Source organism: Spermophilus citellus, assembly GCF_964194105.1.
Source record: "Spermophilus citellus genome assembly, chromosome: 6".
Lineage (NCBI taxonomy): Eukaryota > Metazoa > Chordata > Mammalia > Rodentia > Sciuridae > Spermophilus > Spermophilus citellus.
Window position 1 is genome coordinate 63,322,655 of NC_138187.1, and position 23,663 is coordinate 63,346,317.

At 38.4% G+C, this 23,663-nt stretch overlaps 1 protein-coding gene across 1 annotated transcript; it reads right to left on the reverse strand.

Moving 5' to 3' along the window:
* Window positions 1-3,772: 3,772 nt before the first annotated feature.
* LOC308652492 (AP-3 complex subunit mu-1-like) lies at window positions 3,773-5,066 on the reverse strand. The gene has a single exon (XM_081300335.1). It carries the CDS (start codon window positions 5,024-5,026, stop codon window positions 3,803-3,805), a length of 1,224 nt encoding a protein of 407 aa, XP_081156461.1. The 5' UTR covers window positions 5,027-5,066; the 3' UTR covers window positions 3,773-3,802.
* Window positions 5,067-23,663: the final 18,597 nt, after the last annotated feature.

Genomic DNA, 23,663 nt, shown 5'->3' on the forward strand with positions numbered 1-23,663 from the left:
TGTCAGAGCAGATCTACTGTGTAGTTACTTGTAAGTTTGAAATTGCTCTAACAAAGTACATCTATTCCTAGGTGGATTCCAAACTAACTTGTGACTCAAACCAAGGAGGAGGGAGAGAAAAAGCTATGCATGATATAAGGTGAACAGGTGACACCACTGCCCTCTGGAAGCTCTCTACATGTAAGACCCTGCAGGATGCTTTTAGCATTACAGTATTTAAAGGGTAACTGTGAGATGATGCATATGCTGATTTATGTGACTATAATGGTTATTGTAGTATGTATAACTTCACGATACACTACCTAAATATGTGCAAAATATAAGACTAAAAATCAATGCAGTAGTAGTTGTCTTTATGAAACAGTTTATGAATTTCATGAAGCATTCCTCAAAGCCATTGTCAAGCATTTACTCTCACCATCTGCATATTCCACACATTAGCTAAGAGAAAATGAGCATTGGGCCCTCTGGAAAAATTTGGAGAAGCATCCTCTAGGGGAGAACAAGATAACTGAGTTTGTGATCAAAAGAACTGGCAAACTAAAGCAGCCTGAAAGGCTGTTAGTTCTTAACATCCTTAGCAAGGCATTGGAGGAGGGACCAGCCTTTTGTGTCTTCCACTCAGTCCGTTGCTCTGGCCAAGGGATTTGTTTAAACCACTTTGTATTTATTTCCTTCATCCTGTGTTAACCATTCCCTACATCACAAAGAGCTCTAAAGTACAGATTGTCTCTGGGGACCCTCTAGGGATAACATGAAATATCACAAACATGGAAAATTCATTGATCAAGTGCCAGAATGTACCCAGAAGTGAGGAGGATTATCAGACAACAACTCTTTGCATTTCATTTATACTCTTTCACAAATGGTTACACTTATTCACACATCTATCTGAGGGAATGCTGACAAGCACTTTTGTTACCATGTCACTCATAACATGTTTAACATAACATTAGTTAAAGAGTAAACAATAAGTGATCAGTTAACAATACAGGAATATTATGGGGAAAGAAGTCCATATGAACCCCCAAAAGGGGGAAGATACAGAAAGGACCCTGCACTCATATTCTAAATGTAAGTTCATTTACCCCAATATGATACAAACATAGGCTGTCAATTTCACATTATGCTCACCTTATGAATGTGGCTCATAAAACGGTATTCTTTTCAAATTTATCAGCTTAATGTACTTCCTATGATATTGATTTCACTAACATGTTAAGTTCATCTGACAATGATATTCTAATGTCAATTTCTTCTAAATAGAGTTGTTTATACTTTTCCATCTCTATTTTAGAAAAATAAGCTTGAGTGGTCATTTCACAGATTTGGGACTCCATTAATTGAATTCTCATTTTCATCTGATTTCTCACTGAAGCACTGTGATAGTCTCTTAACTGATGTAAATAGTTTTGTGCCTATAGCCAATTAAAAGGATATATTTTAGATATAATTGTCATACAAAAATTCATTATGCATTTTTCTTTTAACAGAATAAGACAGCAATTTTTAAAATTTGAAAAAAAGATGGAGTTTTAAAAAAACAAGAAGCTCTTTACATGATACAAGCTACCTTAAATGTGCATAATAAAATGATTTAAATCATTCTTCTGTTTTCCTTTTAGTTATTTATTTATATTATATATTATGTCGTGCTTGAGATCAAACACATGTCCTTCCTTTCTCCTGCTAGGCAAGTACTCTACCTCTGTGTTACATCCTCAGCTGTGAATCTTTTTGTAATTAGATGAGTCAGGGAGTAACATATATGTTCAAACTTTTAATAATTTAAGATAGCAAAGAACTATTCTACATCATTATTCCTTCCTTTCTTCCTAGTATATTTGCTTTATGCCACCCAGTCTAAAAACTCAAATGATTCTTTTTTAAAATAAATACAATAATTTAATTGTAGAAGGAAAAATTCTACTTGGAAATTTTAGCAGAAACTGATAAAGGCAAGGGACTCTTGGCATACATTCTACTTGAATATAAGACATCACAGGAAGAAAATTGTATAGTTCAGGTATGGATGGTTGAGATTAGGGATTCTGAAGAAAGAAAAGGAAATGCTCTGATTGCTCTTTTGAGGAAAGAACTCTAAGATAATAAAAATAGGACAAGCAATTGAATAAAGCAATATTAGATAAAGGGAATAAATATCTGGCAACATTTTGACTCTAGCTGCCAATCTGAGATTGGTTACTCTACAAATTTATAAGTTGTAAAAAGTGCCATTGTTACTATTTGAAAGTCAGACTGGATGCCCTAGGCAAGCAAAGGTAAGAATGCTACTGTACAGGGGTGCACCAACCACCAGTGCTTGACAAAATAAATGAGATGACTGTAAGATAACCCTAAAGTGGCAGGGAAAAGAGAGTTATAAGCTGAAACAATAAAAGAAAAAAGAATGGAGCCACAAGGAGAAGAAAACTTAATAGCACAAGTAACAACAAAGAAACAGGAAGAGTACTTCAGTACTTAAGTTTTAACTTCTAGCCTCCCTTCATTTTTTCATGTATAACAAGGCAAAATAATTGGGCAAGGAGTACTAAACCAATGAAGTTGATGAAATGGTAACAACTACAGACTGACTTTCTAATCATGATGATCAATACGGTATCATAAATGTTACTAAGAATTTTGTTTCTGCCTCAATAAGGTTCTTCCACATACTGTTGTCAGTATAGCAGAGATATTAAATTACTGCACTGACAATTGTGCAACAGTTTTAGGAGGGAGTCATCATAATAGCCTTGACATGCACATGGTATGAAATGGAGTTCCCTCTAAAGAAAAGGGATGCACGCATATTCAGCAAGAGGAGGCAGATACATTTTCCTCCTCTTGCTGAACTAGGGCATGAGGCATTTAGGTTAACTGTGGGATAAGCGATGTTGGATAAAGCTGTATAAAGCATGAAGATGGCTAAAGTTTCACCTAAGTTTCTCTTTTCTACCTTAATTTGCTTAAAAAGCACAAACACTTATGCTTGTAATGACTTCCTGAAAGCAAAAGTATGTTCCCTTTTATTGCCATAATAAAGCATTTGCCCCTTTGATACAAATGATTTTTACTGTGCTAACAGCTGAACCGGTGGCACAAAGTCGAGATGGTATTTACTACAGCAAGGTCCTTGTAAATCAAAATCTTGAGCTTTACATAAAAATCTTATTATAAAAAATACAATACCAAGTACAGTGTGAATGGAACATGGAGCAGTAGTGATCCCTGCCAGGGCCATGTGGAAGTGGCTTTTGCTACAGTGCTTTCTTAATGGCACAAGTGAAAAGCTGAATAAGGCAAACACATGAAGAGGCAGTTTTTGTAAACTTCTTGGGTGGGGGGAATTTCCTCTGTTAGGACAGATAGGACTGGGATGGCTAAGATCAGGAGGTGTGACATTTGGCTGCACCTGACATGTCACATCACTGATTGAGACAGTTCCTGCTGAATAAGACCAATTCACTGGCTTTAGGAGAGCAAGTGAGGTTATCAATGTAGTCTTCTGCCTTTCCTGTTACAGTGTGCAGCATCCAGCTGGTACCCACCTATGGAAGAAATCACCTCCATAATCTTCCTAAGTGAAAATATACAAAATAAGCTAAGTCATTAGAAAAGATTCCTTAGCTTAAAGCTCCTTAAGAACCCTACATCAATTTCTAAATAACTTTGTTAGTGGTGTATAGCTCAACACAAATGCTTTAACTAGAATATGTATTACCGCCCATTTGGTACCTAATAATAAATTGTAATGACACTTGAAAACAAATTGATCTTGTTGAGGAATTTTGGCCTCTTCTCATGTCCTCACTTGAAACTTTCCAGCTTTCGTGACATATTTGACTCCTTTAAATGGCTTATACTTCTCCCCATACATGTCCAAGCGGTTTACTTTTAAGCCTGAAATAGCAAGCTGCTGGATCTTGAACTGTATGTTGAGGCTAGGATTTACCAGTCCTTTAAGACTTGGAAGCTTTTGTGGAGTGATTTTCCCCACATCCCATGTTAATACCTCGGTGACTGGATCAAATGTATAGCTGCCTTGTGTTGGTGTCAGGTTCATATTCAGCACAACTTTTGGCATGTGAACTGTCACTGTAATTCCTTTAATAGTTTTTCCCATATTTTGCTTTGGTCCAATTGTTATATCAAATCTGCCACAAGAACTGTTCTCCTTAAAGCTGATATTGTGTTTCACATACACTGGTATTGCCACTAGATTTTGTGAGCTGACACGATATGATATGAGTCGGAAATTTCCATCTGGAGGGATAAATGACAAAACTCGTTCAGATTCCCAACGCTTGAATCTGATGCAGGGGTGGAAACTGACATCATCTAGAAGCCTTGGGTTCATGAAAGAGAGAGAGAGATCGGGCATTCCAGATAGCTTAATGCAAGCATCAATGACTCCTTGAATTTCTGCAAAGACTGTAGATCCTGATTTATCTATAATTGCATCTATTTCTTCAACGACTTCAAAATAGGCTTCATTGTTTGTGTATTTTACTCCTGCCTGGCGCCATGGAATGTTGGACAGCTGCCCAGTGGGGAGTGTGTCCCCAACATTACTACTGCCTGTAATAGAGTTGATAACAGAACGTAGAATTGTAGGTGGTTTAATCAGTTCTTTCAAAATGTTAGACTCTGTTGCCAGTGGAAATCCATTGTCTAACATTTCTTCCAAGAGCTCATATACTATGACCACATTATCCTTAATTGCAGCCTCCGAACACTCACCAAAGTAGTCCTGAAAAGTGTCAGCAACTCGATGTAGGAACTCAATAACAAAGAGAGGTGGCACTTCAGTCTGTATGACAGACACAAAGAAGAGCTTATCGCGGTAGATACTGATGAGGTAGTGGTGAGGTGTTGAAATGACAGGTGGTACATTTTCAACATCAGCAGCTTTCTCCTGAGCTTCAAAGAAATAATCACAGACAGATTGGCTCACAACACTCTTCCAGTGCTTCTCTAGAAATATGTCACCAGAACAGTTTATGAGAAACAGACTGTGGATCATTTTCTCTTCCTTTGGGCCCAGCTGACAAGAAAGCCGGGAAGGCTGAGCGTCGGGGAAGGCGCGGCCCTGGTCCACAACAGCAAAGACGCTCCCGAAGCCCAGGCAGAAGTCTCGAGCTTCAGCTCTTCAGCGGACTCCCTAGTTTTTTGAGCAGTCCCCAGTTTGCACACTCCCCGCCCCCCACACTCACAACGACACCTGGGACCTCAAATGATTCTTGAGTGAAAATTATTATTCTGAAGGATCCATTCAGTTCTAATAATGATGAGCTCTGCAATATTTGAAGGGACAAACATGGTGTGTTTCTTCTAAAAATTTTGAAAACATTGCTAAATGGAATAGAGGAAATCCATACTACATAGGCATGCAGGACATACTTTGCAGTGAATGAACTAAAGCACATCACAGATAAATTAATTCACCTGTAAAAAATTGTACCATTTCCTCCAATGTTTCCTCTCTTGCTGTCTCTTCACTTGCCCTTTCATGGTGTTCTATTGAATCCACTACCGCCATATTATCCTCTCTAGAGCATTGGAGGATTAGTATTTCTTCTGCCAAATGCTTTTTCTCCTCTTCCAGTTTTTCACATGTCATTTTCAATCCTATCATTGATAGAACCTCCTCCTCAGAAATTGATTTTCTATTTTCTATTTTCTAGATGTGCACATTGTGGAGATTTTGAAATTTCCAAAGAACATCTAACTGCATGAATCAAATAATATAATTTGGAAATGAATATGGTAGTCTAGGAATAGTCTCACAGAAATCTAATAACAAAGTTTTACTTATACTCAGTTGTGAATCTTTTTGTTCAAACTTTTAATAATTTAAGATAGTTAAGGAACAAAGGAACTATAATGCAATCTATATTCCGAAAATGGTTTCCATCAAATTATTCACAAAATCAGCAAAGTAAAAAACCATATGCAGTCCGAGAATCCAATGCAGTCCTTGAATCCACATGACTGTGTGTTGAAGCTGATTTGGTCTGGTCATGCCTCACTTTTTCCCAGCCCATCACACTTGATCTTGGAGTTGTAATTTTCTAGGACTGTTTTATGAGTTTTCTTATCCAAAAATTGATTATCACCTCTTAGTGGAAAGCCCTTTACCTCTTAATGCCATTTTCACTCCCCTTATTTTCTAAAGTCATTTTATGAATATCATTCTCACTTATTTAGACCTTAATCAACAAATGGATGCTAAAACAAGAGTTTAAACAAAACAATCAGGCTAGTTTCTTTTATTCCCCCCCCAAATATGAATCCAAATATCATAAGGCTTTTTTCTGAGCCCCCGGGAGACTTCCTATATCATGCTTTGGATAACAACCATTCCGTATGACCAGACTAAATCAGCTTCAACACACAGTCATGTGGATTAAGGAGACTTCAGATGATTCTAGTCCCCAAAGCCAGCTTGCATTCACACAGATGATTTCAAAAGGAAAAGAATTTGGCTGGCCTCACTGACCCATGACTAAACTGCAGATTATGAACGAAATAAATATTGCTTTCAAAGAATGGATTTTGAAGTGGTTCATCATATGTCAATACCTAATACTGGTATTGATAGCAATAGCTATTGCTGAAATTTTATAAGAAAAAATCCTACAGCAATCTTCAGGATACCTTTGTGCTGAAGGTAAGAGGAAGTCAAAAGATTTTGATTAAAGGAAATCAAAAAGTCTTCAATGGAACTCTGAGAGGAATTCTGGTGGTCCTTAATTAGACTGTCAGAAGGGTTTCAAGGTCAGTGATGTAAATGATATGATAACTTGGAGAAAAGGGGACCCTTGCTACAGAGCAGCAGCAAGTACAACTGGCATAGAGCTAAGATGCCGGGTTTCTGTTCTCACGACTAAAAGGCTCAGGGGTCACTCCAGTTAAACTAGGCTAACTGGGCTGTGCAAAATAACCACACAAGAGACACAAATACCTTTTTCTTTGGGGTTGCTGTGACGGCTCCTCTGACCTTAAGGGTCCGCAGAAAGAGAGAGAGCGAGAGCACACGCTGACCCCTTTTATTGAGGAGAAGCTATTCAAATGAGGCAAGGGGTCAGGTTTCAGGGGACTGAGTCTATCTTCATGATGTCCACTGTCAGCAGGTTGACTGACACCTGGGTAGGCCACACCCAAGGGCACAGTAAGAGAAGGGGACACACATACAAGGCACTTCCATGGAAGATTCTATCCTAAACAGGGCAAGGGGTTATGTTACAAAGGAACAGGTGAGCATAGCTTCACCCATGGGGCTGTAGCAAGACACACCCATGCACGAGACACCGGACCCAAGAAGGGTGGGGAAAGCTCTGCCACATTTCTGCAACTGAGCACCTCAGCACCCAGCCAGGGAGTGTGACTCAGTCACGTGTTTGGTTGGTCTCCCACACTAAGAGACTATCAAATCTAAATAAACCATCATTTACTGCATATCTGTTTCCCACTGGTGTTCTCTTTACGTGTCAATTTGTCAAATATTGTTCAAGTAAATGGCTTCTAGGATAAGATCCAATACAGGAACTTCTTGGAATATGGTCTGCAGTTGAAACTAATGATATGACTCTAAATACTCTTGTGAACACTTCAGGAAAAAAAATGTAGTGCCTTGAATTCCCATCAGGATCTTAAGGGTATTAAAAACTTTTTGAAAAAATTCTTTAATAATTAGTAACTCACATTCATTGTACAAGTTAATGTCTCACCCTAACATTCTATGATCAAGCAGAAAGATATCAGGAACCCATATATACCAAAGACCAGAGAAAGCCTCCTAGAATTTTATCTCTACCTGGAATTATTCTCTTTGTTTTTCTAGCTCAGGTTTACACTTTCTCTTCTTACTCCCTTTTTCCTGCTTGAATTACTGCTCCTGCCTCACATGCACCCTTCCCATCTTTTCCTTCTTTTACCTTGTTTTCTATTAGTCTTTCTCATCTTTTTTCTTTCTCTGTTTTCCTTTTCCATATTTCTCTCCTCTCCTTTTCAGTGCCTATATAGTATAAAAGTAATTTATCTTTGAGAACAAATTTCTTGACCCATTGCAGAATATTACTACAATTTGATACCTGGACAAAAGGAACATTGGAAAGCACATTCTACACATTTTCCTACCCTAAGTTTTGCTAGTAGATTGTTTTGATCTGACATGATTACAGTTATAGGAGTTTAGTATCTGCTCTCAAAGTGGTGCTTATACTGGGAACAACAAAGTATACTCATCGTAGAGGAGCAGCAATACCTGGGTGTTTGCCCAGACCAGGGCACTTACGGGAAAGAACCTCACTAAATAATATCTTGCATAAAAGTAGAAGAGGTAATCATCCCAGCAGATGGGTAGATATACAAACAATAGTAAAAAGGGAGAAAGGCACACCATACAGTGCACAACACCTCAAAGACTGAACCCACTGACAATGAGAAGAAAATGTTGGAGAAGGAATTTAGAAAGTTCATATTTAAAATGATCAATGATCAGTAAGGAATGAACTAGAGAGAAAAAGGTGGAATGATATCATTTCTATAAAGAGAGAGATTCTACAAAACGTCAATTAGAAATCCTAGAAAGGGAAAAATAGAGCATGCAGAAGACATATTCTCAAGCCTGGAAGACAAAGATTACAATCTTCAAAGTAACATTATCAACAAAAAATGACGTTAAGTTACCATGCGCAGGATATTATAGAAATTGAAGATAATATTAAGAGAACAAATCTAAGAATGGTTGGAATAGTTGAAGGCACTGAAGCTTATTTCCAAGGCAAATTTTGCTTTCTGACCTTATTCTACTCTAATTAGGAAAAAAAATTGGCTGAAAAGATTATTTGAATAAACAAAGAAATTGATCAATAAGTTTTTCTTGTTTAACAAATATTTATTTTAGCTACCTTAAAAAACCTGTAACTTCTTTAAAAAGGATGAATATTGAAAGAAACCCTATATGTGTCACTGTTAAAATAAATGGATGTCAAATAATTATAAATAAAATTGATCAAACTATATCTTGATTTTTGCTTCAAAGATTGCATTACGGGAAAGCAGGTTCATGCTGTGCATGAGGCCTGACTGTAGATAGCATAGCGCAGAGCAGTGTTGCTACTGGTGTCCATCACATTGGGATAAGTGCACCATACTGCAGCAGAATCATGGCACATTCTTCCTCCTGGGATTGTGCAGCCTGTCAGATTTCACCATGACAGAGATGATCAGTGCAAGATATTCAAGTTTAACAAAACCCAAGTTTCAGCAACTAGCCACAATTGAATGGAAAAAAAATGCATCTTTATTCTAGGAATTCTAATCAAACCATTCTTCAACTACTATCTACCTTAATCAGAGTTGTGCCATTGTCACTGTCACAGAGATCAATGTCACATTTCATCTGTATTGGGAGTGTTACCACTTCTGGATGGCCATAGGCACAGGCATAAAGTAGAGAAGTCCTATAAAAATGGAAGGACTGTTTAGGAAAATATAGAACACTATTTCCAAACACAAAATAAGTCATAAAATTGGAAAGGATATATACATATATCATGAACTTCCTCCACTTTCCAAAAAAAAATCCCAATTCTTTTCTACAGAAAATATAATCTTTCTTAAGTCTCACTATTCAGAACATTGATTATCTATTGGAGGGACTGGGAATTGGTTGGGAGTGGGGCTCTTGAACTGGGGGTACAAGCCAGAACATCACTCATGTGAGGCAACCCTAATATCTAGAGATACATCATCAGTCCAAGGTAGCCTAGTTGAAAAGAAATAACATGGTCTTTACATTTAGCACAACCTCACTTGGAGACTTACTTTAAGCTCTGTTATTTACTAGCTATTGCCTAGACTTTCTGTGGGTCTCCTTCCTCACACACAAACAGGGAATGAAGTAGTAGATACCAAATAAGATATCCCAGTGATACATAAGACAGAATCTATGAGGAAGATTTAGAGATTCCAGCAGAAATGACAGTTCAATACGTGCCATCTATTGTGCTTAACACCATGTCTCCTACTTCACAATGGTAACATTTCCAAGAAGTAAAACAACACAAGTGTACCTATTGTGCAGTTAGGTTTGATCAAGGATTATGGATTGTAATCTATATTAAGAAGGTCTTCTTGCACTTGAACATACCCTGCATTGCAATGCCATTTATAATTCATGATGTTTTACAGGTATAATTGGCACATAATATAGTCATCACATAACCCATGGTGCCTTACATTGGGTCAAATTGATACAAACAAAAGATTCATGAGAAGTTTCCTCATATGCTTGGCACTGGATTAAGTTTTACTTTTTAAAATTATTGTGTACCAAAAGGGCTGATTAATGATGACAACAAATGAAACATTCCTTTGAACTTTCAGGAAATGATAAGTAAAGAATCACAGATGCAAATGAAAAAAAATGTGATTCATTTTATTTGATATTTAGATTTACTGTATATCTATAAATACAATATAGCAAACATTTAATACCATTCTTTAATGCTGTTTTGAATTATTAAAATATCACTTCATGTTTTCCAACATTCCACCTTCAGAAATGCCTGGCTGTGAAAGGAGACAGGAAATGCCTCAGTGGAAATTGAGTTTTCTTTCTTCACTTTAATATCTCTCACTTTGTTAGACAGGACAGGGTTACATGAAGTTTTTAATGATGGAACAGTCCTGAGAAATAGGACAGTATGTCTGCTATATAATAAATAGTCATGTTATGTCTGGTGAATAAATGGATTAAAAAAGCATAAAGACAGTATAGAGCTCAATCTTTTTGTTGAAAAAAATTTTAAAGTAAAATTTTTGAAATACTAATGAGCATTTATATTTGTTATCTTCTATTTCTAGAGAGATGCAATAAAATAATTAATGTATTATTGTTTGCAGGTGTATATTAAATTGGTATATATTAAAAGTTTACATATATGATAAAATAGATCCACACTATAATATGGAAGTACAGATAAGGAAATTCATTTCATTTCAGAAGAGCATAAAATTTGGCAGAACATAAAAATAACCAGCCACACACATGAAACACACACAATCAGAAACAAAATCTGATATGTACAGATTCATATTTCGGCTCTTTCCAAGGGTGATTTCATTAATAATATTCTTCTACCACAGCCTGTTTACTAAGAAGAAGTGCCTAGGGACCCCACAATTAGCCATTGACTAAGGCCAAAAGCAAGACCCCCCAAAATGTCAACATGATGGATCACTATAATTTCTGGAAATTATAGAAGAAACAATTAGAAAGCTACATAATATCAACACATATTGGAAATCAAACAAGAAATCATTCAGTGTTAAAAAATTGAAATGAAAATTTCAATTATAATTTAAATGCCTCTAAACATTTTGTATAAATTTTTGTAAAATGAGATTATAGTGTATTTGTGTTTAAATGTAAAAAATTAATTTTTTTTTCTGAATTGATACCCAAAAATATGTATTCTCACTTGAGCCCATATCTATAGCACCTTCAGTGATCACATAACATTCCTTATGAGGGATGCATTATAAATACTTCTTAGTCTGTTGTATTTTTCATAATGCATTGCTATTTGAAACTGTGTTGACAATGGCAAATATTCTTTCTCCCTAATTATTTTATAAAATTCCTCTGGTATGGTTGAAATAGTGACCAATGGCACAGATATATTTTTAAAATTTTTTGGATTAATTAATTTGTTCTAATTTGATAAACATGACAGCATAGTGCATTTCAGTTCCTACTACACAAATGCAACACAATTTTTCTTCACTCACATTGAAGCTGGATAAAGTACTTGATCCCTATATAAACTTAAAATTCAGTAGAGCATGGTGGCACATACCTGTAATTTCAGTGACACCAGAGGCTGAGGCAGGATGGTTGCAATTCAAAGAAAGCCTTAGCAACATAACAAGGTCTTAAGACACTTAGAGCCAGAACCTGCATCAAAATATTAAATAACAATTGAAAGGGCTAAAAAGGTGGATCAGTGTTATAGTGCACCTTGGATAAATCCCCATTTAAAAAAAAGGAAAAAATAACGAACTTAAAATTTATTCATGCTACATAGTTTTCTATATGTTCCTATGTCACTTTGAGATCTGACAGAGTGTACATTAACCAAGGAAGCTTACTTAGCAGGCAAGAGACCCATTGGGGGTTTTGTTCCCAGACAGCTGGAAAATATAAAGAAATTATTGTTCAGCATTTTCCTTATTGATTTAAAAGAAACATCTGTAAAATGAAGATATGTTTTTCAACTACCTATTTACAATGTAAATATTTTAAAAGAACATTGATTTAGCTAAAATTATGTGACATACTGGTCATTTTGATTTTTGTTCTGATAAATGAGACTTTAGAATATTTGCTCTTAGCCTTGTGATATAGCTTCATGTGTGAGTTTAGAATGCCAGTCCATGAGGTCAATCCTGTTTTTCCAAAGAGAAGAGAAAAACACAATGGCCAGCTTGCTTTTCAGGTCATTTTAGCAAAGGTTTTGCCAACATTACACATACAGGAGGCATCTGTGTTTGCTTCTACCACTTTTCTCATTTGCATTACTGAAAATTTTCAATCTACGTTTCATCAGGTACTTTGGGTTTGCAACATAAAAAGGTAGCTATCTTGCAGGCATGGTGGCACAGGACTATCATTCCAGACACTGGGATGCTGAGGCAGGAGGATGACAAGGTTCAGGCCAGCCTGAGCATATTACCGAGGCTCAAAACAGTTGGGGATGTTTCTCAGTGGTTAGCCCCATTGATCTATCCCAAGTTCTTGACAACGACTACAAAGAATGGTGCCTAGTTTCCTCCAAACCCTTAGCAGGCTATTCATCCATGCATCATTCTTCTTCTACAACTAAAATGCTGTGTTAGCCCAACCACACTTCTAAATTTTCACTGATATTTGGGTGCTTCTGGGTTTTCTGTTCATCTTATTTAACTCTTTGTCTATTATTATACAATTACTTTATAAAAATTCAGAGTATATTTGGATAACTAGAAAGGCAAAGATTTGTTCCTTGCAGATGTATCTGTGCTGTGGTCAAGTACAGCAAATATAATTCAAAGACATTAATATCTTGATGTTTGATTTATTTTATGGAAAACTGATCAACATGGAAAGAGTTCCTACTCTGGAAATAATGAACCTTCGTATTTAAGAACAGGGAAGTTGAGCCCAGGTACTCCTGGTGACTCTGGACACTCTGACAACATCCCACAGCCACAACTGCAGCCTGAACAGACTGGACACTAAGGGCAGTTCTTTTGGAATATTGCTCTACCCTCCCTGTCCAAATTCACATAAAAACTGTGACAAGGACAGGGGGAATCAGCAATATGGTCGAGGAAACCTAGGGAAATGATGGTGCCAGGAACAGTGGGAATCACCAATCTTGCACAGGAAACTTTTGTGAAGATGTTTGCTATAGTGTGCTTGAAACATGTGGTCCAATTGAAAAAGAAAGATGTGTATTGTGCTTTGGAAAGTATAAAAGCAGCCAATTATTTCCAATTTTCTCTATCAGAGGAAGCAATTGAGATTAAGGAAGCCCTTGCAGAAAACACAAGGCTTGTGACAAATGTTGTTATGCACATGGTTGGCTAATTAAGATGACGTTGAGCAATCCTTCAAAGATAGAGGATCTATAATTGAGTGAAAGCATCTGAATATTAAACAGAATCCACTAAGGAAATAAGACAGAACCCTTAATTAAACCAGTTGGTAATGAATTTTATGTAAATAATACCCATTTCTAGATTTCTTGTACAGATCATCAGTTAAAAAATGAATATATAAATACATGAGTGTATACTAATTAATATTTTTAATCATTAAAATAATAGTCCTGATGACATCAAGAACCTGCCTCTTCGTATTTTGTCCATTTGTCATTATACCACCATATTTTAAAATATTCTTCACCAAATCAAGGAGTCAAATCTGGCTTTGATTTTCCTGACCATGTTGAATGAACAGGGTGTGGATATCCAAATTTTGTTTCAATGGGAATATGCTTTTCCAAAATGGTGCCAGGAACAGTGGGAATCACCAATATGTATAACTCTTATGAGTTATTCTTGGATGATGGAAAACAGTATTATATATGAAACTATAACCAGGATTGTAATCAAAATGCAAACTGATTTCAAATGCAAGTTGCTAAACTTAGGGCAATTTTATTTCACAGTCTTAGCCCCCTGAGATATATTCTTATGAGAAACTCAATCCAAACTAAATCAGCCTAAGTTTTAGAACATGATTCACTTAGTTAAATAATAAAATGTGAGCCATTAAAAATAATAGTAGTCCTGAACTTGCTGAATTATGGGAAATACTTCTATAAGACACTTTATAATATATGTAACATGATTTTGTAAATGACTACATGCAAAATGAGATGCTGTTCATACTTAATTTTACTAGGTAGCACTTTTTCATATAGTCAGTAAGGGGTCTATCAGGCGAAAGATTAGTGGATGGTAACCCCGTTTTTGTTTGACTACTCCTCAAGATGAACTAGGCTGTAAGCCCTTCCAAGATTTGCACATCTCAGGGGCTGAGGCAGCCTAGGGGCAGGAAACCAAGTGTCTTGGTGAAGATATCCGCCCTCCCCGAGCCCTCCCCCTAGGAAAAGCCTGAACTTTGCTTGCTTCTCACACTTGTCTGCCTACCAGCACCTCAGGCCCCTTGCCCCTAGGTTCCAGCCCTATTACCTGTTCTTTTCATCTCTGTTGTTCACTCTATTCTTGCCACAAGCGAACATACGCTGGCTACCTTTCCCACACTTACAGCCTTCTGCGTGTTGCTCACAGGTTTGTATCCTACCTGGTATCTGGGTGAGTTATGTCTCTAACACCTCCACCGCCCAAAGCACTGGCACTTCATCCTCAGGCCAGTGGAGGAACCTGAGGGTCCTTGGTCCTGAGTCCGCACCTTCCCTAAACCTTACCTAAAATCGCCTTTGCAATCCAATACTAGCGCTTAGAGTTGAGCCAACCCAGTCTTCCCACAGCACCTACGGGTTGGTAGCCGTGCACCAGAAGAAACAGTCGTTGCCAAGCAACAGAGACCAAATGACTGAGTGGGTGCCCTTCCAGGATTCTAGCTGGGCGTCAACGCTCTTCAGCGCGCATGTGCGAGACCAATAGCTGCCAAGTTTCCTTTAAACTGTCAAACCTCAGTGACAGTTGTCTTGACTATTCCAGTCTTTCTCAAGACAGGTGCCTATCTCAAGTCGCCTGTAGTAATCCGGCCTCTGTGTGTGAGTGGGCTCAAGTTAGAGAGGAACATCAGGATGCTGAAGACCTGGTCTACAAGAAAAAACTCCCCTATTCAATTCTTTGAGTCTGTCCATTGCCTACTGTGTTACTCTGCCACCAGCTGCTAGGAACCTGCGGGTCTCCAGGGGATTTCAGCGGATGCAGTAAGACAAGGCTATTTTGCTGAATTCAGTGACAAGAGCAAAATACATGGTGTAAAGAGCGAACCATTGAAGCCAAAGCATCATAAATTCACCTGAAGAAATGAAATGTCAATGTGCATGTCTCCTTCCACGTTGTTATGACCCAGACTACCTTCCTTTAATATTCTGCTGTTAAATCACTATTCACTGGGGACATGGAGCAATGTTAAAAATATTTCTGATTTTCAACTGGCCATCCAGTTATCTCATCATGCCTATAGTTATGGCTAGGTTGAAATAACACATTCAGTGCTGTCCAGGTAACTAACACTTAACAGTTTTCTGAGGTCTCCAGCCCTGATCTTCAGATTTTCCTCAAGCTCCTGCTCTTTTGAACTACACTCCCTCAGCAGCTGGTCATCTGTGGAAGCAGCAGGAACCTCAATTTATCCACATCCCCAACATCAGGGTGCACTCCTGGGACCTATGTCCTCTCCCAACATTTCTGTCCTGGTGTCACTCCTTGTTGTGTGGCCCTGTATCCAGACAGCTGGCACCCAGCTGGCTTTCAATCTCCTCTTATTGAATCCTGGAAGTAACTGGGTTGCTGTCAAGGTTAGCTATGATGAGGCACTGTTGTCAAGGATCCAGCCACAGCAGCCAGAATGGCGACCCTGTACCTGGGAAGGCAACATTAGGCCCTCTCCTTGCATGGTGTGCAACCAACTGGAATATCAGCAACTGTAGTTAAGTGGAGGAGGGGAAACATCTTCAATGACCTTCAAGAGGAAGAGGTCTGGACAATGCTTGTCAGTGATCTTTATCTGGATAGCAATCCTCAGCAGCTCACACCAGGTAAGGAATTAAAAGCATTCCTTTGGGATAATTCTAAGCAGCCTGTATGTTTTGTCAGTATTTCCAGTACTCAGAAGCTGCTAACAGTGCTTTGAATAACATCCTGTTCCATCTAGACATTTCACCAACTGATTAGAGTTTCCTAAATCAATCAAGAAAATGACAAGGACTCCATACCCCAGTACTCCTCTGTCCAACTCTGGACTGAAATTCATTGCTAGAGTTCTCAAAGCACCTGCTTTTTACCCCAGGAACCCTGGAGTGTGGGCCTGATGCCCTCCTGAGCCAGAGAAGTCACTGCCTGCTCTACCTCCTCCTGCTTTCACCTATACTGCACCATTTCATGACCACACGCGTTGACTCACTCCATCTCAGGCTACTTTTGGAGGCCTGAGTGTCCCTTCAGATCTGCTAAAAATGAAAATGTGATGTCTCAGGTTTGTGATGATGGCTGTCGTATGACTTGTGGATATTAATGGGATCTTCCCTGGTAGAGATTCTTCTCCAGCTTTCTACAAAATTGAACCCTTCCTTGAACCAACATTACCAGCATTTGTCCCTTTGCCAAAACCAGTATCATACATATTTTTTTCTTAACAAAAAAATTATAAATAATTTGCAGTTTTACAATGTGTCATTTAAAATAAATGGTATGATATTGTGAATGCATAGACTGATTATGATAAAATTTGGGGGTAATTCTAAGAAGAGGTCAAGAAAATCAACAAGTAGATGAAGAAGGTGTGTATCTTCATACAAAATGTTCTAAATGTGGCAGAATATCTTCTTACAATGCATTAGAACAGAACTTTCATACTTGACTATGAAAGATTGTAGTGAAAAATATCTGCATTTCCCCTCTAATAGGACAGTGTTTTGAAGCATGTTTATAAGTATTATCATTTTCCTAAAATTGTACTGTGAATGTATACAATCTGTCTCTCTGACCAATGTCTTGAGCACATTAGCAATATAGTGGTATGTTTAACAAACAACTGTTCTCTGAAGCCTAGCTCTGTAATCCCTGTTTCCACAGGATATTCCTATAAATAAATTTTCACAAGTGTTTGTCTTAATGACATATTCATAAATGGGGAAAGAAAACTGATTGGTAAAGTTCCTGACCAGAATATACACTCAAAAAGCCCTGACAGCTCCAGCAGACAGGAGAAACTGTGTGGCAAATATTAGACTTGGCAGTTTTATGATGACATTTAATGAAACCATGCTCCTCTGTGTGAAATATACATGATGTATCGTTGTGCATACATGAGTATACACTGACAGATATTGAGTTTTGCTTTTAGTCTGTTTCTTATCTCTTTTTTTCCCCTGACAATGTGTTGAACCCATTTTCAGGGGTTGTATGTCTTTATCACTGAGGTACACCTTAGCATGATTTCCTGAGGCTGGCCTCCAACTTATGATTATCCTATCTTAGCCTCTGTAGCCACTGAAATACTATGAACAGTGACACTGGGCTCTAATGAAATAAAAAATTTTACCAAAATTCAATATATTGTGGGAAATATTTATCTGACACTTTTCTACAATATATACAATATTCTGCTCATTGTAAATGAGTACATGAATAATGAGATGCCGTGTATACTTAATTTTACTAAGTAACACCCTTTCATAGGTCAATAAAGTGGTCTATCAGGCAAATTATTAGTGGATGGAAACCCTGTTTTTTGTTTTCCTACTCATTAAAATGTGCTAGGAATTAGCCCCTCCAAGGTTTTCAGATCCTAGTGACTGAAGCGGTTTAAGTTAAGGAAAGCCAAGTGTTTTTGTGAGGGGTGATTGGCCCACTCTGTGCCCTCCCCCTGGGAACAGCCTGGAATTTTTTTGTTTCTTGATTCTGTCATCTGCTCTTCTGCCAGCAGTTTAGGCCCCTTGCCTGAAGTTCTGGCCCTATTTTCTGTTCTTTTCATCTCTGTTGTTCACTCCACTCTCGCCACAAGCGAATATATTGGCACTTTGGATCCCTTGCCCACACTTACAGCCTTCTGCATATTGCTAACGGTTTGTATCCCTCCTGGTATCTGGGCAAGTTGTCTATAACCTCCACCATCCAAAGCACAGGCACTTCATCCTCAGGCAGGTAGAGGAGCCCAAGAGCCCCTGGTCCTGAGTCTGCACACCAAAAACTTCCTCTTGGCAGAGGCCAAGGAGGGATTCAGAGGCACCTTTCCTCCCCCTCGCCTAAAACCGCCTCTGCAATCCAATACTAACGCTTAGAGTTGAGCCAGCCAAGTCTTCCCACAGCACCCACAACACTGGAGCTCTGCAGTTTGATGCTGTCCACCAGGACACAGTCCAAGCAACAGCAGCCAAACTCCTGAGTGCCCTTCCTTCCAGGACTTTGATTGGCTGGGGCATCAATGACCTTCTATGAGCAAGTCTGAGGCCCTGTGCAACTCCCGGAGCTTCCTGGAGTTTCTTTTTAAATGTCAAATGCCGCAGTCTGGCTGGGCACAATTCAGGAGCCACTTATCAAGCAGAAACAAACTTTATTTTTAGAACACACACACACCTCACCGCAAGAGCTCTTCAGGAATGCCCTCAGAGCCCAACTGCCACTAAGGGCTTCCCAGCTTCTCCACCCCCCACTCCTCTTGCTCTTCAGGCGGATTGGCTGGGTCACGTGGGCAGAGCCAAAAGAGTCCCCCAATGAGCAGCTCCAGTGGTCTGAAAGGGCGGGGAAACAGCCCAATGAGCATCACTGCAGAGGAGCCAATCAGCTGGCAACTGGAAGTTTGCTGGGGCAACGGTGAGCCAATCAGCTGGAAGTTTGCTGGGGCCCCTTGGGCTGTAGCTCTCAACAGTCAAACCTTAGTGGCAGGCTTCTGAGCATTTTGGCAGTTCTCAAGACAGGACCGTGCCTGTGGGAAAGCAGCCTTTGTGTATGAGTGGTTTCAAGATAGAGTGGACCTTCAGGATGCTGAAGTCCTTGTCTCCAAGGAAACTCCTCTGTCAGACTCCTTGAATCTCCCTATTGCTATGTTCCTCTGCCACAAGGTGCTATGGCCCTCTGATTCTCCAGGGGGAGAATGTAGCAATAAAAGGTCTTTGGGTGATTTCAGAAATGCACAAAACATGGTATCAAGAGCAATCTTGGAAGCAAAAGTTGCGCATATTCTCCAGAAAAAATGTAAAGTCAATCTGCATGCCTCCAGCCTTCTCCTATGGCCCAGACTTAATTTAATTTTACCTTCAATATTCCTATATATATATTAATTCATTTAACTATGCAACTGGGGACCGGGGCAACATTTAAGAACATTTCTTTTTTTTCTTTAACTGGTCATTGACTTAACATTTCTATGTTATTGTTAGGTTAAAATGACACATTTGGCAGCTGTCCGGATACCTGAGACTGAGCAGTTTTCTGAGGTCTCCTTCCCTGTTTCTCTACCTCCGGCTCCTGGTCTTCCTGCTCATATCATCCTCCTGTTCTCTAATGCAGTTCCTCAGCAGCTTGTTATCTGGGGCAGCAGCAAGAGCTTCAACTTGGCCACAGCCCCAACTTTCAGGGGTCACTACTTGGATATTTGTCCATATACATCCTTACAGCCCTGGTGTTACTCTTGGTTGAATGGGACTTTATCTAGGTTGTAAACACCCAGTTGCCTCTCAACATCTTTCTGAGTCCTGGAAGCATAACAATGTTCCTGCACTTAGGAGACCCATCCTGAGACGTTGGTGCCCAGGTTCCAACCCCAGAAGGCTGGAAAGGGAGCAGCACACCTGCAAAGGCATCGGTGGCCCCTATCCTTGCCAGGTGAGGAGCCACTTGGAAGAGGACCGACTGCAACTAAGTGGAAGAGGGGAATCACCCTCAATGACTTTCAAGAGGAGGTCTGGACTCAGTCACAGTACTTCCTCTGGATATGGAACCTCAGCAGCTCTATCTGGTTTTAATGCCAGGTAAGGGCTTAAAAGAATTCTGTTGGCTAAATCCTAAGCAGCGTGAAATTTTGTCCATATTGACAGTTGCTCAAAGCTGGAAACAGTGGTTTGAGAAGTATTTGCTTCTATCCTGAAAATACACAAACTGATTACAGTTTCCTAAGGCTATGATGAAAATGACCAAGAACCATGTAGAAAGGACTCCATACCCCACTAATCCTCTGTCCTGTATGGCAGTCCACTGCCAGAATACTCATGGCATGGTGCTCTTTATCATAGGCACCCAGAGTGTTGGCCTGGTGCCCTCGCAAACCAGAGAAGTTACTGCCTGAACTAGTTCCTCTTGCTTTCACCTATCCTGCTCCAGTGGAAACCCACAAGCACTGGCTCCCTTCCTCACAGGAGAAGTTTTAGGAGTTGAAAGTCCTATCAGATCTGCTGATCTATGATGATTTCTGGCATGTGTTTTGTGGGTATCAATGGGTTCTTCCCTGCTAAAGACTCTTCTCCAGGTTTCTACTAAACTAGAGACTCATGGATTGAGCCAATATTACCCACATTTCGTCCCTTCAAGACTTTGCCACCACCACTATGAAACATCTGGTTTTCTTAAAGAAAAAATCATTGTAAATATTTCACATAACACAAATATTCACCTATAAATATTTTGCAGTTTTATGCTATATAATTGTTATAAATAGTAAGTTGTTTGTAAATGGGTAGTCTGATTACTCTATAATTTGTGGTAGTTTTATATAAAGCATAAAAGAAGCCAAATGACACCAAGAAAGTGTGCGTGTTTGTACTGAAAGTTCTAAGTAGAGAATAGTTTCTTGCAATGAATTAGCTCTGAACATTCATGCTTGACTCTGAATGATTGTATATACTCAAAGTTGTTCTCTGAAATGGCTACATTTAAACCATGTTTTGCAGTATATCACATTCCCAGAATTGTACTGTGAATGTGTAAATCTGTCTCCCTGGCCATTATTGAGATCACATTAGTAATGTGTGTTCTCTACAGTCCTAGCTTGGCAATCCCACTTCCCAGAGGATATCCTCCAAATATACCTTCAAGGAGTGTCTGTCTTAATGACATATTCAAAACTTGGGAAGGAAAACTGACTGGTAGAAATTCCTGCCTAAGTGTGCACTTAGAGAGAGAGCCCTGGCAGCTTCAACAGAAACTACAAACTGCTTGCAAAATGTTAGGCTTGTTTGTCTTATGTTGATCTGTAAATAATCATGCTCTCCTGTGTGGAATGAAAATGATGTGTCACTTTCCCCACACCATCCCCTCTTCCCAGTGGAAACCTCAGTGGGCCTCATTGAGAAGGGATGAGTTATGCTTGCAGGCCCATTTGGCCACACTAGGGGCAGATTTGCCCAACCTACTTGGCTGCAATGAGCAGCATGTATTCCCATATTTGTTTTAAAAAATATTGTCGTCCATGGGCTGGTGTTGTAGCTCAGTGGTAGAGTGCTTGCCCAACATGTGTGAGGCACTGGGTTCAATTCTCAGAACTGCAAATAAATAAATAAATTAAATAAACGTCCACTGACAACTTAAAAATTAAAACACATACATGTTGATATATATATATATATATATATATATATATATATATATATATATATATATTAATGTTGTCCTGACCTGGAATTCCCAAGTTTGGGCCATGCTCTGGAGTCCACCTTGCTCACTGGGAAAATACCTACTTATCTGCTCAGAGGAGAGCAGATGCAAGAGGACGCATGCAAGGGAAACTGTTGTACTTGCTGCAAGACTTTCAAAGCCAATGAATCTTATGTTTTAAATGGACACATTTCCTAGTGGGATGGCTCAGGTGTTCCCCAATCCCCGTACAAGAGACCCATATGTAAAATTATATTGTCCTATGTTTTGCTACTGCTGGTGATGCTAGACATCATCACACAAATTTAATCGATCTTTCAAGTTGTGTTGAAAATTTCAATGTTTTACTGGTATATCATTGTTCTTAATATTTCTTTGCAGTCATTATTTTGCACTCAATATTAAAGTGCATAGAAGTTTTTAAAGGTCATCACAAAAAAGGCCAGGAGAGATTGTTCCTTTTTAAAAAAATAAATGCAAATGAGTCAGGCAGCAACCTAAGACCTTCACATTGATACACTTCATTGTAAAAACTCACATATGCCCTCAGCCCTGTTTGGCTCTTGGAGACACTTTGGTACTTGCTACTGAGAAATTTTTAAAAAAATCTCAGTCCACTATTCTTTAAAGTACTTTTCCATTGAGTAATTATTTCAGCTCAAAAAATATATTAGAAAATAACAGGTAAATCTGCCATGTCATGTGGCAGTGGTACTAGAGTGTCCTCAGTGGTGGTGGCAAAAATGAATGCAGTGAGGGAGACCATGGAAGTTCTGCTTGAGTTTTAAAGAATTTTTAACTCTGACTTAGATATGAAAACACTGTATTTGTGTATGGCTTTGTAAACAAGGAGTTAACCCAGAAGCTTTATCATTGGTTATTACAGAACTTTGAAAGGATAGTGAAGATCTAAAGGCTGCTGAAATATGGCAGGCTGACTTGCTGGTGAGATTCTGATGAGATACAATGAAGATTACATTGTTGTCAAGAATGTACAGTGAAATTACTGTGTGCAGCAGTGTAGAAAATTTTTCCTTTTAAAAAGAATTATAAACCCATAGCTTTAAAATTAGTCAAAATCGACTAACAGAGAGCACTATCAAATGTATTTGCATCTCATTCACCTTTTTAAAAAATATTTTATTCGTTGTTGATGGACTTTTATTTATTTATATGTGGTGCTGAGAATTGAACCCAGTGCCTCACACATGCTAGGCAAGCGCTCTACCACTGAGCCACAGCCACAACCCCCACATTCATTTTTTAAAAAGGTTATAATGTTTTGACATTGCTATTTTTATATTTATGAATTCTTTATTCATAGCTTTGATAGCTATTTTCTAAGCAGTTTGTCTATCAGATGTTCACATCTGCCACGCCTTGTTAAAACAGTGAATCTGATCATAGTGATATGTAGTAATTATGGCTTGTTGGAATTTCCATTTTAAACTTCAATTTTGAATTGTTTATGCACAATAACTGTTGATTTACGTTGTATCAGGCTCAAGGTTTATGATTTTAACCACAAATTAATTTGTATTTAAATTTTCTTATGTATACCAGAATCTTATTTTCTAAAATTAGCATAGAAAACGTGTCTTGTAATCTGTTCTTTAACAAAGAATATACAGTTTTTTATACAGTTTTTGGGCAGTTAATAGTGTGAACTAGATCCTTTTGTATTGACTGATAATAAACTTCTAGAAACTTAAGAGTTTAAAAGTCATAACACTGTTTAGCTTAGTTTTGTTTGTAGTTTGAGTCATTTACATCTAATAAGGATATTAGTGAAAATGTTTTTCTAAGTTTTATATTCT

Bases quoted from the DNA above. Each gene is read 5' to 3' on its own strand.
- LOC308652492 (XM_081300335.1), bottom strand. From the start codon at position 5,026: ATGATCCACAGTCTGTTTCTCATAAACTGTTCTGGTGACATATTTCTA.